General features: G+C 30.3%; 1 protein-coding gene across 2 annotated transcripts in view; it reads left to right on the plus strand.

The window, feature by feature from the left end:
* LOC113396932 (thrombospondin type-1 domain-containing protein 7A-like) overlaps nt 1-15,554 on the plus strand; it is an 83,286-nt gene that overhangs the window by 25,263 nt on the left and 42,469 nt on the right. For both annotated transcript variants that reach the window (XM_064215905.1, XM_064215906.1), the window contains exon 2: nt 2,226-2,317. In XM_064215905.1, coding sequence (XP_064071975.1) covers nt 2,230-2,317 — 88 coding nt within the window. In that variant the 5' untranslated portion in view covers nt 2,226-2,229. The remainder of the gene's footprint in view (nt 1-2,225; nt 2,318-15,554) is intronic.

Raw genomic sequence — 15,554 nt, forward strand, 5'->3', positions numbered from 1 at the left:
TTGCCGAGAATCGTGTAACTTTAAACGAACTCGTAGTATTTACTAGATAAATTAATTTCTTTGAAATGTTTGTACATCTCAACCGTCTAATATGTAATTTAATATGAGCAATTTTTCTGAACAATATATAATATTAAAATGCATGTAATTCTTATAAGTAAATAAAATATATTTATTTACTTTTATTTCATACAATATCAAATACGACATCTTAAAGTCATACATCACAGAAGGTGGCGATACTATATTATTTTTTACAAATAAACGTTTATAACGTAGAACAACTTAAATAAACCATAATAATTCCCTTCCAGACTTTGTGAAACTTCCTTTCTAAACTTAGGTCGGAGTCAAGAACATAAATTCTAGTTTCTAAAACGTGACTCCCTTTGTGTTTATAATGCGAACATTGTACAGCATATATATACTCATTCGTATAATGGAAATAAATATGATATCATATCAGCTATATGAACATGCGGCAATTTTATATATACTATTTAATAATTATTAGATTTATATTTAACAACGTACAACACATACTACGACATACTAGTACGAATACTATACGAACAGATAGAAGTTCCTATAATTAGTTCTAATTATTGGCATGTAATTAACACTATTTAATAAATCATAAATATTGAAAATGGTTTTCGATGGAATCTGCTAGCCTGTTGAGTTAAGGTATTTCTAAATAATGACTTATAAATGAACCGAGATGGCCCAGTGGTCAGAACGCTTGCATCTTAACCGATGGTTGCGAATTCAAACCCCGGCAAGCACTACTGAATTTTCATGTGCTTAATTTGTGTTTATAATTCATCTCGTGCTCGGCGGTGAAGGAAAACATCGTGAGGAAACCTGCATTTGTCTAATTTCTACGAAATGTGTAACCACCAATCCGCATTGGAGCAGCGTGGTGGAATATGCTCCAAAACCTTCTCCTCAAAGGGAGAAGAGGCCTTAGCCCAGTAATGGGAAATATACAGGCTGTTAATGCGACTCATAAATGTTTTACTTGCGCAAATTAAGTTTATTATGATTGTATTTATATTTTGTAGTCGTACAACTTTTCAAGGATATTCAAATAAAATAAAAAAATATACATAGAAAATTTTGAATAAAAATCAATAGATTAACTATTGATCAATAAATATTTTGAAATATAAATTTGCTTGTAATGTCTTCATCTCTGATCGTAAATATTGACCAATCACAGTAAATATCTGTAAACGTATAAAACAATAAAAACCGAAATAAACGAGAATAGTCGACGTGAACGTATTTGTGTTTGCACAACAATAGGCATCGTGCGGACAGCGCAAAACTCGTTTATTAAATCCGCCGACAAAGACATGTTCAAACTTTTCGACGTACACGTATGAAATGGGATGAAATGCGGCTCGAAATAATTTCAGTTTCGCAAGCACTTCGGAACGTTTCGAAATTAGCCAACTTTTTGCGGGTGGTGACTATAACTTTTCAGTGAATGTCTCTTTACATTCCCGGTCGAGATGTTTGAATGAAGACCGCTGAGGTCTTTGCAATCTGGGTCATATCGTTGTATGTTTTGTTTCCCGTTTACATGCCTATGTAGGACGGTCACGTAACGGACAAAGTAATCAAGATTTTCTGTTACATTTTAAATTGTGGTTACTAAATATAATTTTATCACAATTCTTATATAAGTCGTTTATTAAAATAATTCATACAATATTAATTTGGTAAAAACATTAAAGAGTATATTTATTTGATAAACTAGTTTTCACCTCCGGCGTCTTCCACCCGTTTGAGGGGGACAGATTTTGATACCCTTTGACTTTTTCTGTTACACTTACAACGTGCTTACAAAATTTCATGATGATCAGTTGATTAATTGAAACGTGAAAGCATAACAAACAAACAAATCGACTGCTTTATTTATAATATTAGTTACGACTTATTTAGATATAAAATAACACACTCCCACAAATAAAACAATTTACACTTACGTTTATACTGCACCATATAAATATGTTCCGACCAAATATATTCATTTATTTATCATAAAAAGTAATAAAAGAATATTTTATTATTTTTATTGATATGAATGAAATTATAGCAATAGTCAACAAATAAATTCAGGTGTAACTAATATTTGAGAACATTTATTAATTGTAAAATGTTGTTATAAGAATGAATAGCGTTTAACACAGATATTGATAAATTTCTTTTGCTCTCAGAACGATGACTCTTCTATTGTTGCTGGTGACGCTGACAGCGGTTGTTGCAGACGAAGCCACCGATCCGAGAGGACTGCTAGAATCAACACCAGGTATGTGAAATATAACCTAACCTGTTCATATAATTTTGTATCGTCAAAATTATTTCATTTGATTAAAAAAAAATCTTACCTCGCCAATATAATAAGAAAAAGTTTTAATCACGATTTTCAAGTCCACTTAAAGCGCTCTACCAACTTTCACCAAATTATGATTCGCAATTCCCATTTAATGAGATTCCATAAGATTCGAGATTCCTTCAGATAGACTTAAATTACACAGAAGTTATATTGTAAGTACAAATGGTGGTGGTATATACGATTTGATAACTAAGTTTGTAATATACTAGGTATAGTAGGTACTTCTTATCTTATGAATAAAAATAATTCATTGATTAATAAGTACAGCAATAATAGCAAGCTTCAAACTTTTATAATAAATATTAAACGAAAAAGTTAAATAGTTATAACACTGTAAATCGAATATAAAAGAAAACTATAAAAGACAATTATCATACAACTTACTTTTTTAATTTGAATCTACTTTAAAGAGTTTTTACTTACTCGGTGCAAAAAAATATAATTATTAGTAAGTTTATTTAGTAAACGGTAATAGGCATATTAAAAAAGATTGACGCCTCTTTATTACTTAATGTAAAAACAATCTCGATTTAAATGCTATAAAAAACTTATTTATGATTTTTCTTGCTAAAGTACATCGTGTAGAATACAAATGAAAGAAACCGTTTTATTGTACCTTTACAATACCATCAGTGGAGCTTTCGTATATATATCCCATTCTATTTTCAAATATTTTGTAATGTGATGTTCGAATGTAATTTATTAAGTGTTTAAAGCGAAATATATGATATTTCGATTGAAATATATAAAGAAAATATGTTGTTCCGACTTCTAATATTTCTTTTCTTCGATAATCATTCTGATAGTTCTTATATTACAAAAAATAAAGAAGTATTTATATAATATTTAGTTATAATAGTTACTATTAATAGTTAAGTAATCACGGTGATTATAAATTAAACTTTCTTATTACCTACATTATGTATAAAAGCAAGGATTATAATTCAAGTGGTATTTTATAAAATCATTTTCTGAAAATTCGTATAAAATCCTACATGCTACGTAGTGTCGTAGCAATTCGTAGAAGAACATCTACGCCATCTTCACACAGCAACTCACTTTGCTAACATTCGATTAAATAATAAAAATATTTTCTATTTTAATTAAATATTCAAAATCAACAAAATATACTATTATTTTGTCCATTTGACGATAATATTATCAAATTAAAAAAGATTTAATTATTATATTAACTTAATTGTATAACAAATATCCAAATATCAATTACATCTTTCAGCATCTGAAAGATTTTTATGCAACATGTAAATGAATAAATATTAAAGAAAATAATGATAATGTGAGCGACAAAGGATACGTGGCACTTTTATTTTTGTATTTACGTTATTGATCACACACAATATATAATAGAAAAGATCCATTTGGTTACGAGATTGTTTTAAGTAAAGTGTATTTTAATTACGTTTTTTTGCACACGACAGAAATGAGTTCTGCAAGGGATGAGCTCTGTTTTGCCAGTCAGCAACATAAAAAGGTTCAACAAAAACTGCCTTACACAAATTTATCCATAATTTTCATTAGTCTGATTCGAAGTTTGAAACCAGGTCTCCCGGATTTACAACCAACCAAAAAAAATAATTAACTTTAAAAACAATAAATATATACCTATATACCACTTACATTATATTTATAAGATAACATAGAAAATCAGCTCAAAAACTTGAAACCGATTATATAATTGAACTTCATTAAGTTAATATACTCTTACGCAACGTCATAGCTGACCACAGCATACTTAACGTAATATTTATTTACCTTATTTAAGTACAAGGTTAAAATACTGATGCTGCAACATATGAAACATTCTGTTTGTACACAATTCTGTCTAAGTCCATTAATTTAACTTTTTCTACTATTATACAAAGAAATAGACTACTCTAATGGACTTAGAGTTGACTAAAATATATTGTTAACATTTATGTATGTAGAGTATATTATATAGTTTCAGATTACATATTTATTAAGGAAACAACACAACGAACAATAAATTAAAAATCATGACAAATTACTAGATATCAACACTGAATAAGCAACTAGCACCTCGAGATATTGCTGCTGGTAAAACTCCTCCCATGGCTGCCATGATATGGGGTCTTTCAAATCCTGTCAGACAAACTATATCATAAAATGTTCTATAGCCCGTATTGCGTTCGTAAGACTTGTGATAATTATTCTCAATTATAATATTTATTGTGCTGTATTATGTATAATGTAGTTGCTTGTTAACGTTTGGTACTATATATTATTTATAAAATTTGTATGACATAAGTATTATAAATATCTTACTATAAATAAATAAATAAATTTAAGATTCTTTAAGTGGAATTAAGTACTTTACGGTAAAAAGTTAAACGCGCGACGGTTGTGAATAGCGACTGACAATAATGGACATTATCTCATTTTAAAATCTGTTCTATCGTTATTTCTCCTTTGTGAATTGAAAGATTTGAAACAGCTACAAATTACGCGCTAAGTGCTTTTAAGCGCCTCCGACAGAAAGAACCGGGATTTTACAACAGTTTTACATAAAGATCTAGGTAACCTACAGCGGCCTTACGACACGAAAACTTGGTGCGCGTTTTCATTACGTTCATTCATTAGAGTAGGTCGAAATACATTATTAGTGCTGTGTAGGCTCAAAATACATGTTGTATTTTTAATTTTAAGTCTTCCTTTTTGTATTCAAGAATTAAAACTGATTAGTATACAAGTTAAACTAGAAGTAAATAGATATAAAAATAATACATACATTATGATTAAGTTTGCGAAACTTGACCGAAATAAACTAATAAACGAATGAATGAATGAAATAAAAGATTGTAAAAAAAACTTAGTAAACTCCTGAATCTAACATTAATGATAATAAAAGTAATTAGATATGAAATAATTTATATACATAAGTTAAGTTTTACTTTAAAAAAATCTTAGTCAATTTTTAAATTTCTCTTTTGAAAAAAAAAACAATTTATTCCGACCCACAGTCTCGAGTCGTCTATCAAATGGAAACAAACAGTGCACTTGACAGATTTTTTCAAAGTAATGAATTTAGCATAAAAATTCCGAGACGGTATTTCGTATTTAAATACAGCACCTAGACATTTATTATGTATGTCACACGCCTTAGTTTCTTTCAGAGTTGGTGAGGCTTCTCCGACGTAATACGAAATATTCTTGTTTAATAAAATCCCGCCTGACACTTACCTTTGCTTTGAAAAATTCAATAAATATTAAATTGCATTTCGCAGACGTTTTAAACATTCTGTAAACGACAAAAAACAGAGATAGAGTGTAAACGTTTATTTTAAGATTCAAGGCTGTTAAAGATTTAGTAAGTATTCATATAGTGACAAAAAATAGTAATACATTTACGAGAAACATTTATCTTCGAAGTTATTTCATTAAAAAAAAACACAACGGGAAGAACATGTGATGAATAAAATATATCGAGTTCAAATCCAAGCAATGAGCCACTTACTTACAAATGCGTAGTATCGATTTTATAATAAGTTTGTATCTATCTACTAAGCGTATCACAGACCACTGCTAGATATACATAAGTACCTCTCAAGACGTGCAAAGCTCCCGGTCCATATACACGGTACACCTCTAGATATACCATAGAAAAATAAAAAAAAATATGCTGGTGTTAATCATAATGTATTTAGCTTGATAAAATCAATATTAATTTCGAAGTAAAAGATTATTTAATTTTGAGAAATGCTGTAAAGAGGTTGATTTCCAAGCGAAGATATATTACTAATAGTAAGGTTAAGCTTTTGTAAAAAAATAATTACGGAATGTTAATTTAAGAATAAAAAAATAACACGAATCATAATTTACGTTCATGGTTTCATCTCTGCGGCGTAATGCTCAGAAGAGATAATTTCGTTCACGTACCCCCTTTGATCCCACTTAGGGGGTGGAAAGTTATACTTCCTTTGCTTTCCATCTCTTAACGAAATATGACCCCTTGTCGTATATTTTTATCTGACACCTAAATATGCTCTTTAACGTCTGGAAATAAAGTCAATTTTCCGACAGAAAAAGCTCCCCTAAAGGATTATAAGTCCACGACATGAATATCTTTTTATTAATTTAATTTTAAAAAGAATGTTTTACGTACGTATATTTAAACTGTAATAGCGTCTGTACCTGTTCATTAATACTTTTTTGGAATTATTATTTACTCGTAGAGGAAAAATTAGGATAATGTGTGTACTAATCGGTCTACATCTTTAAATCTCATGGCCAAAACGTGCAAAGCTGCTGCTATTGCAAGATTAAATCTACATATACTCAAATGTGTATAACAATTTATTGTCTAGTACAACTTTATTTACGCAATTATGAAAATTAAGATTTTAAGTATTATTAGTCAAAGGTTAAATAAAAGCTTGTAAAAAAACAACGATTTCAAAACACAAGGACGAAACAATATGGAAGACTTACAGCAAATTAGCGTAATATATATTTTCACGAAACAGATGAATTAAATTATTACTGCTTCTATTGGGAATTTTCAAACAATTTTTTGTAACAAGTCAATTTAAAATAATTTTTTAGAACGCTATTCTTACTTAAATGCTGTAATTATTTAAACGTATATTGCATAATATGTGTAAATAACACCATAGTAAGTTGTTACAGTATTTGTTTAATCAATTGATTGATACAGTTTTCGTTTATATGGAATCGACTAAAATTTGGCAGACATTGTCCTGTCCGTGTACGCATATACATAAACGAGGTCTTTCAATTGACATGGCGTTCGGTAGAACGCCATAAAAGTTGATGTCCTGCAGCGCTATCTAGTGACGAGTTACTAGATATATATAAAGTATGTATATAAAGTATATAAACCTTTTCAAGAATGTTTTATGAAAAAGTTTTATAAGCTATCTGTGATCACCATGCTCACCATTGGGATCGGTCACATCGTGTCGAAGACAATTCATCTCAAATAAACAAAGCATTATGAATTTTTATGGTATTCATTCATATTGATGATAATGTAATAAGATTATTAAGCATTTGTAATAAGAAGTCATTGTGGAAGTATATATACTGTATAGAAACAAAAATGTGAAATAACATACATTTTATATATACCTACTTGTAAATATGATTCATACACTTGTTATGTCTGTATGTAATATATAAAGGAGACTGATGCGTACGTAATGCGAGGCTGCACGGACCGATAAGCAAAATGTTACCCCTCGGATGTTTTCGACGCAAGCACTCTTCGTGTGTAAATAACATTCATACGCGGTACATTAACCGACTGAAGAAGGGAGGTCGTTCGTCGTTTCCATGTTAAATAAGAATATCAACAATAAGGCTAGGTAAATTAACTGTCTATTATTTATTTGCTACTTCTTGCATGTGGCAAATAAATAAATAGTATTGTATTTAAACATATGTCAGCATCTGTCATTGTTGAGAGATGCTTCGACCATAAAAACAAGTTAAGTTTTTGTTTATCATTTTTGTAGGAAAACATCTGTTTGAAATTAGTTTTATATAATCGTAAATTATTTGTATTGAAGTATAAGTAAATTTACTATGGACGTCATTTTTCTCTTACTCAAACAAATACCTAGTTCGTCGTGGATTTTTTATTGAATCAGGCCCATAAAAAGCTGTTGAGTATATTTTTGTCATAAAATTATTAGTGGAAGATAGTAAGTCAAATTAGCACTATTAAAATTTCGTACCTCGGGAATCATGTAAAGCCGTTAGGTCTGACTCGGGTCTCTGGCCAATCGTGTCGGATTGTCGTTCCATTGGATTAAGGGAATAGGAGTAGTAGGAAATAGAGTTTGCAGCTGTATTTGCAAACGCTTGCGCGTGATATCATCTGAGCAATTGGCTAGACTTTGAAATTGGCTGCCGTGGCGGTAATTCGGTAAGTACTACTTACTATATTCAATTAAATACTTATAACAATATTAACATGTAAAATTACGTTGGATCAAAATCGTAATATTTCTCAGAAGCTTGAATAACTGTATCAAGAACCAGAAAGTAAATAAACTACACATATATATTTTTTAATAATTTATATTGAACGGCTTAAGTTTTAATCTCCATTATATAGTTGCAATATATAAAAAAAATATTCGCGAAAGCAATATTTTCTGTAAATATCTACGTGTGTTCTACAAGCATACTCCTGATAAGGCGAGTTTGTAATCTGCTTACGTCGATCGGCTTATTGGTTCAAACATCTCGGGGCGTATTAAAAACATACATTTTTTTAAAGGAGTATCCTTTTAATTTTGAATTGTATTTTCTTATATAAGTTACTAGTGTTAATAATTCTTATGTAGATAATATATATTTCAAAATATACATATAAGATAACTAATATATATTTCCCCTTTAGGAGCGTATTTAATTGTGATTATAGGTAGTAATATATATATATATATATATATTATTATGTATAAGTACGTAATATCCTGTATCCTAAATGTATGTAAGGAACTTCTGTGGAATCCTTTTAGACGCGCCAGTTTAAACTGGGCTCTGTCAATCAGTGTTAGAGTTTTATTAAGTACATTAAATGAATACATAGTACCAATTATAATGGCGTAGATTATTTCTTTGTTAAGTTGTAACTAATTCTGTTTAATCCCAATTGACTACAGCTAAAGTAAAAAGTTATTTTTTGTATTTTAATGTTCGTTATAGTGTGGTGCCAACTTTTGTAAACACGTAATATTTTACAAGTACGATACTGATCTCTGGGAACAAATGACCGAGTAACAGGAACGCATAAATTCTGAATCGATGCCGTTTTTGGTATAGTGCCAACTGAGTGGATTTTTAAATGGCGGTTTGACGGCTTCCGCCGGAAACCGGGGAAATGAAGAGGCTGTCATAGCCACACCTACGGCTTCCGGCAAGTTGGTGTATAACTGACACCAAAAATGAACAAAAATTAAACCTTTATAATCAACTTAACAAAATAATTAATACCTTTAATTTTCTTAGTAAAGTGCTCTTTTTAAAAAAACGCGATACAAAATATATGTATGTACTAAATAATCTGTAACAAATAAGTGTAACTATCGTATTAGATTTATGACGAAGAAAACATTCTTCAAGAAAACTATCTTGCTATACCTCCTATCTTTTAGATTGCAAACATAAAAAAAAACGCTTTGATAAATTTCAAGGATCTCGCTAACTCGAAAGTCACATTTACGAGCACTACCATTGTATTTTATTCTACTGATAAAGTAGACCTTAGAAGAAAGAAATGATGCACTCGGCTGTGGCTTTTAGCTTACGAGAGAACCCTTTTAAAAATTTAAGTTTCTCGTAAATCTCCGAGCTTATCTTTCTAGGAAACGTTCACGTTAATGCAAAAACTATTTATATTTGTTACGGATATAAAGTTAGTACTTAGTATTTCTGGAATTTAAAGTTGAAACATATTATTTTATTTTGTTGTAAATGAAGTAGATATATATAATGAATACTGAATGCAGAGGCAATGTTCTCCAATGCGGAGAGCACTTTAGAACGATATTTATATCGTCTATACATACATACATAATCTATACTAATATTATAAATACTTCGCGCTTAAACCGATGAACCGATTTAGATGAAATTTGTTATGAAGATTGTTTGAGTCCCGAGAAAAGACGTAAGCTATGTTTTTTAATTCACCCCTCGAGGGGGTAAAATGGTTAAAATCGAAATATATTTTATTCAAGTAGGTTTTTACAAGCACTTTTGAATCGTCATTTAACAAACTATATTAAGTGAATATAAATTCTACCGAGAAAAATCGGCAAAAAACTCAGTAGTTACTCTTTTTCAACATTTAAAAATACAGACATATTAGTTAAATACAATTATATATTTGTATGCTATATGCAAAGTTTTATAAATTTCGATCGGGTAAAACCGCAGGTTCAGCTAGGTTGTGTAGATTTTTTTTGTTCCTCCTGTTTGATCATTATAGGTATTTTAAACTACTATGTTTGACAACTATGATGAGCGAATTGATTGAACGATCTTAAATGTATCGAAAATGTTTGGAAAAAATTATATTCTAATTCAACGAATAATGAAAATTTATGAGTTCATTCTTGAGTAGCGATAACTTTTGATATATGTATTTCCCAAATATTTTGATTATAGACAAAAGAAAAAATAAAAAAACTATTAAACATACATACGTATTACAATTATATATGTATTAAAAAAAATTGTTATATTCTAACTTTGCTACTTACATTATATTAGGTCTAATCGGCATGCAGTACTGTGTCTCATTATTATTTTTAAGCAGTTATCCCTTGTGACTCGCACGCAATCTTTTATAGATTCTTAGTTCTGTCACGGTAATCTTTACGCATGCGCCAACAACGACTACACAAAGTTTCAACTTAATCGGATGAACGGTGTATAAACACGTATATAAATGCGAACAAAAAATCGTTTTATTTTTAAGTATAAACTTAGGTAGGGGATGTACTCGCCAAATCGTATTTTAATGAACGTAGACTTTCCTTACATTTTTCACAAAGTTTCCCACTAAGCGCAAAGTACCTATTTCATTTCATCCGCTTTAAACGAGTCTCGTATCACATGGCGGTAAGCGTTTTCGTCGATAAAAACAAATTAGAGGTAGCCGAGGCCGAGGCGCTTAACGTCAAAGCGGCTGTTTGCAAAACACGGCAAATTGCTTCCATTAGCGCGCATTACGGCTGGCGGGACGCGTCGCGGGACAGGCGGGACGGTGACAGACTGTGACACAATACTCACATGTACATTCATTGATACATGAATGCTGACGGGTTACGGGAAAATGTAACCTATTAGTTCGGTATTAATATCAAAATACCATATCCTTTGAAACTTTACGACGTTAGTAGTTTGAAGTATTACTTTGATAAAATATTTTACAGCAAAATGAATTTAATTTGGGATGTAATTGAAGCGCTATTTACTTTAATGTTGTATTCACATATGTAACGATTCGATATAGGTACACGCGAAACAATGGTATTAAAATGATTTATTTATTATAAATAGCAGCTTAACACTTTCTGAAACAGTAATGCCTATCAACATCATATCGATGATGATGATAATGTCATCCTGATGGCTAATTTCAACCACGGCGCCCATTCTAGACCAACCATGAGGGCGTGCAAACACAGATGAACTCTATTTTCTTACTCTAATAGTCCAAGGGGACGGCAAATCCGAAACGAACGGATAGAGTTCAAATGCAGAAACAACATACATACATACCTACTATTATCACTAAAAGTGTTAAAGGTATTCGTTATTTGAAACGTGCTTTAATACTTCTTAATAACAACTAAATAACTTTGACTAACAATATTTTTTTTACGAAAGTATCTTAATCTGAATTACACATTAAAGCGACAATATTTCTTACAAATATTACACAAAGACCGCATCACTGAGTTGGGTGAGCGAACCACGGTCTGGCGCTGGCAGAAAAATAATGCAGAACTCGGCAAGCGGAAGCAATCTCATTGTAGGGAGCTGTCCACTAGAAGAAATTTACACAATGAACCTACTTGTATTCGTTTCTAATTATTTTTTTCTTTTCATGTAATTATATTTTTCTTGGTAATTATTATAAATTATCTGTTTGTCCGATAATAATGTGGTTTATGGCCTATTAGAATAAAGAAGCATATATTACTCTCTGGGTATGACAGATGATAAGAGCAGCCTTTGGAAATTGTTTGCTAAATCACAATTTAAACAATGTAATTAGTTCGAGTAGGCTCCTTACAAGCACTTTTAAATCGTTAATTAATTTGATCATTTGGTCATTCAAATTGCGTTGCAGAATTCAATTTAATGTTAAGCTCAATCATCGTCAAGTCAAGTCATCAATATGATATTAATAAAAATACTTATTTATGCAGTTACATTTATATTATAATTAAATATTTAATAAACTCATATTTTGTTATTGTATCCGATTTCATAAAAATAAGTATAATCGATTTCAGAACGTCATTCGCATAGCTTTAAAAAATAATACAAGAAGTTTTCCCGCGCAACATTAGAAATAAAATAAATGACAGTCACTGTAATGTGAATAGGAGATTTTTGTTTTATTTTAACTTCAGGATAATAATATTTATTAAATTAAACAAATAATAAAAAACATTCTGTGTACTGGTGTATTTATAAATATTGTATCGAATAGTATGTCTTAATTATTAATATGTTTTTAAGATGACCGTTTAACGTATTTGTAAATGTTTTAATAATAATCGGCATTAGCGCTTCAACAATCTATACGGAACCCACTGTGCCAAACAGGGAATGATAACCAATACTAACAAATTAAGTATAATATTCAAATATAAATTATTAATGCTTCCCTAGCCTGAGTGGTCATGATACCTTTCTTTTGTGAACAACAATTACATGATTTCGACGTACAGATCAATACTCTCCCCTGTCGGGATTATTTCGAAAAAAAAAAGAAACCAGAGCATTTAACAAATATAAGTTAGTCAGTTAAATTAATTAACATGCAACATTTTACGAAACAAAGTGCTTTTCAAGTAATAAAACTCTATTATATCATAGTTATACAAAATGTTATTTAATGTGTTTTAATGTAAATTATTATATTCACGAATAACCTAATTTCGGTTAGAATATTTTTAGGTGAACAAAAACATAATAAAACACAATAACGAGCACTGATCCATCGTATTAATTGGAGTGAATAATATTATCTTAGCTTCGTAATAAAATTAACCTATTCGTTGCAATAAAAGTGTACTCATACCAATAGCTTTATTTTTAAGTTAAACTTTTCTAACGTACAATTAAAATATATCTCGTAAATACAATTAAACCATAATTTCAACCGCACTTGATCCAGTACTTTAGATAAATGTATTTCGTAATTCGTCTTATTATTAATAAGAATAAAATATATGCTTAGAATCTATTCGTATTGTAATTGAATAAAATAATAATCTCCGTCTCTATAACAACACGGAGACGACGTCACCTCTCTAGCAACAGTAGGTATTACGAGCCCAGGGGTGTTCACCCCGAGCCATCGTCACACCATAATCGATCGATTGCGAGCGCAATTTCAATAAGGGTTGTTTACTTAACATTATTCAAAACAGTTGCTACGATGTGTTTATACTATACCTGAGCAAATTGATATTATATTGAATAAATGTTACATTTTCGGTTAGAAATTGGAAATATAAATGTGTTATCTATACTAATATATAAAGCGGAAGAGTTTGTTTGTTTGTTTGTTTAAACGCGCTAATCTCAGGAACTACTGGTCCGATTTGAAAAATTCTTTTTTTGTTGAATAGTCCAATTATAGAGGAAGGCTTTAGGCTATATAACATTACGCTGCGACCAATAGGAGCGCAGCGACAGTGAGAAATGTTGCAAAAACGGGGAAAATTATTCACATTTATGGACTTTCGATGCGTGCGTAAATTTTTTTTGTTTGAAAGGTAGTGCTCCCCGTGGGGCCCCATTTTAATTTTATCCTGTTACGATGATGGTATCCTTATGAAAACGATATAAGTCTTAAATGTGCATTATGTATGTGCGCGATAAATAGGTGAATAACTCAAAATTGTGCCAACCAGTTTTAATGATTCTTTTTATAAAGGATATACTTCAAGGGTACTATGGTGAAAGTTTGGTAAGGTTCTGAGCATAGGATCCATGACAAAGTAACGGTACGGAAGGGAACGGAACAATTCTAAGGAGCACGTTAGCGATACTCGGCCGAATCTTTTAGAAACAAAAATTTTGACAAAAAAAAACCGACTTCAAAAAAGAAAAAAAATAATATGCTCTAAAAAGTAAAAAATAATTGCTTATTATTCTACAACTTAATAATCAAGTAACTTATTCTACTTACCAATATGTAGGTACGTTCTGTGTTTCCACGCAGGGAGATAAGTATGTACCTACCCACTTTAAATCTAACTTAACACAAACCTATGAATAACAAACAATGATCACAATATTTTTTAGATTTAAACTATGTAAAATGAAATTAAAAATATTTAGACTATTTAAAAGTCAGCAAAGTTATTACGATAATATATTATAGTTAAAATTATTGTTATTTTTGGAGGCGGTGTCAGCCAAGGTAGGTTTGTAAATATATGATATACTCCAAATTTGTAAATCTGGTCTATCGATAAATACACTTCTTCTTGATGTTTTTTTAAACCCTATACGTACATAGTGGTCCTATATAATGACAGAAAATTGGAATCAAAATTGAGTGTTTAAGCAAACATGTCTACCGTCAGGTATTACAATTCATGAACTTTTCTCCTAATCCAAGACAAAGAAAAGTCATTCAGATTTACTATTACATTTCCTGTTGAACGTTTTGTTTGTTTTGGCAGAGTATGAATTTTGTTTGTGATTTATTTATTTACAATTGACTTTTTCTTTTGTCTTACATCCAGATGTCGATACACCTGCATCGAATTGTTAACAAAAAAAATATTCGCAATCGTACACTATTGTACAATATTTCTTTTATGTTTAAGAAAAGGGTTGTCATAATTGACCGTATAACAATAAGCAATAAAAACACAGATGTTGGTAATTTATTTAGACAAACTTTACCGGTAATTTTAAGAGGAACTAGAGCAGACATTGTAAGGTCTTGCCTTAAAAGTTCACCGTTATGGAAATTTGTCCATACCTTAAAACTATCTACGAATATGAGAGCACATTTGGGGGGAGGAAGTACAAATTTTCCTTCAAAGTTACTTTTAATAGGAGATGGAAAAGTACCTCATTCTGAAAATAAAATTGAAATTGATCGCGATTTAGGAGAAAAAGTGACTAGCATAGAGGATTTAATATCAAAAGTGGTAAACTTTTGATATTAAATCCTCTAATCTATCTAAATCATCTAATCCTAATATCGTCGAAATAGAAAATAAAGATTACCAATGGATGTGTCAAAGGGCAATATTGGCGGCGAGAAATAGTAGCGTTGACGAAATTAACGACCTAATTTTAACCAAACTTCCAGGCGATATAACTACCTACACATCTATTGATAATGTAATGGATCAAGAAGATGCTGTCCATTACC

This window comes from Vanessa tameamea, chromosome 9 (genome assembly GCF_037043105.1).
Source record: "Vanessa tameamea isolate UH-Manoa-2023 chromosome 9, ilVanTame1 primary haplotype, whole genome shotgun sequence".
Lineage (NCBI taxonomy): Eukaryota > Metazoa > Arthropoda > Insecta > Lepidoptera > Nymphalidae > Vanessa > Vanessa tameamea.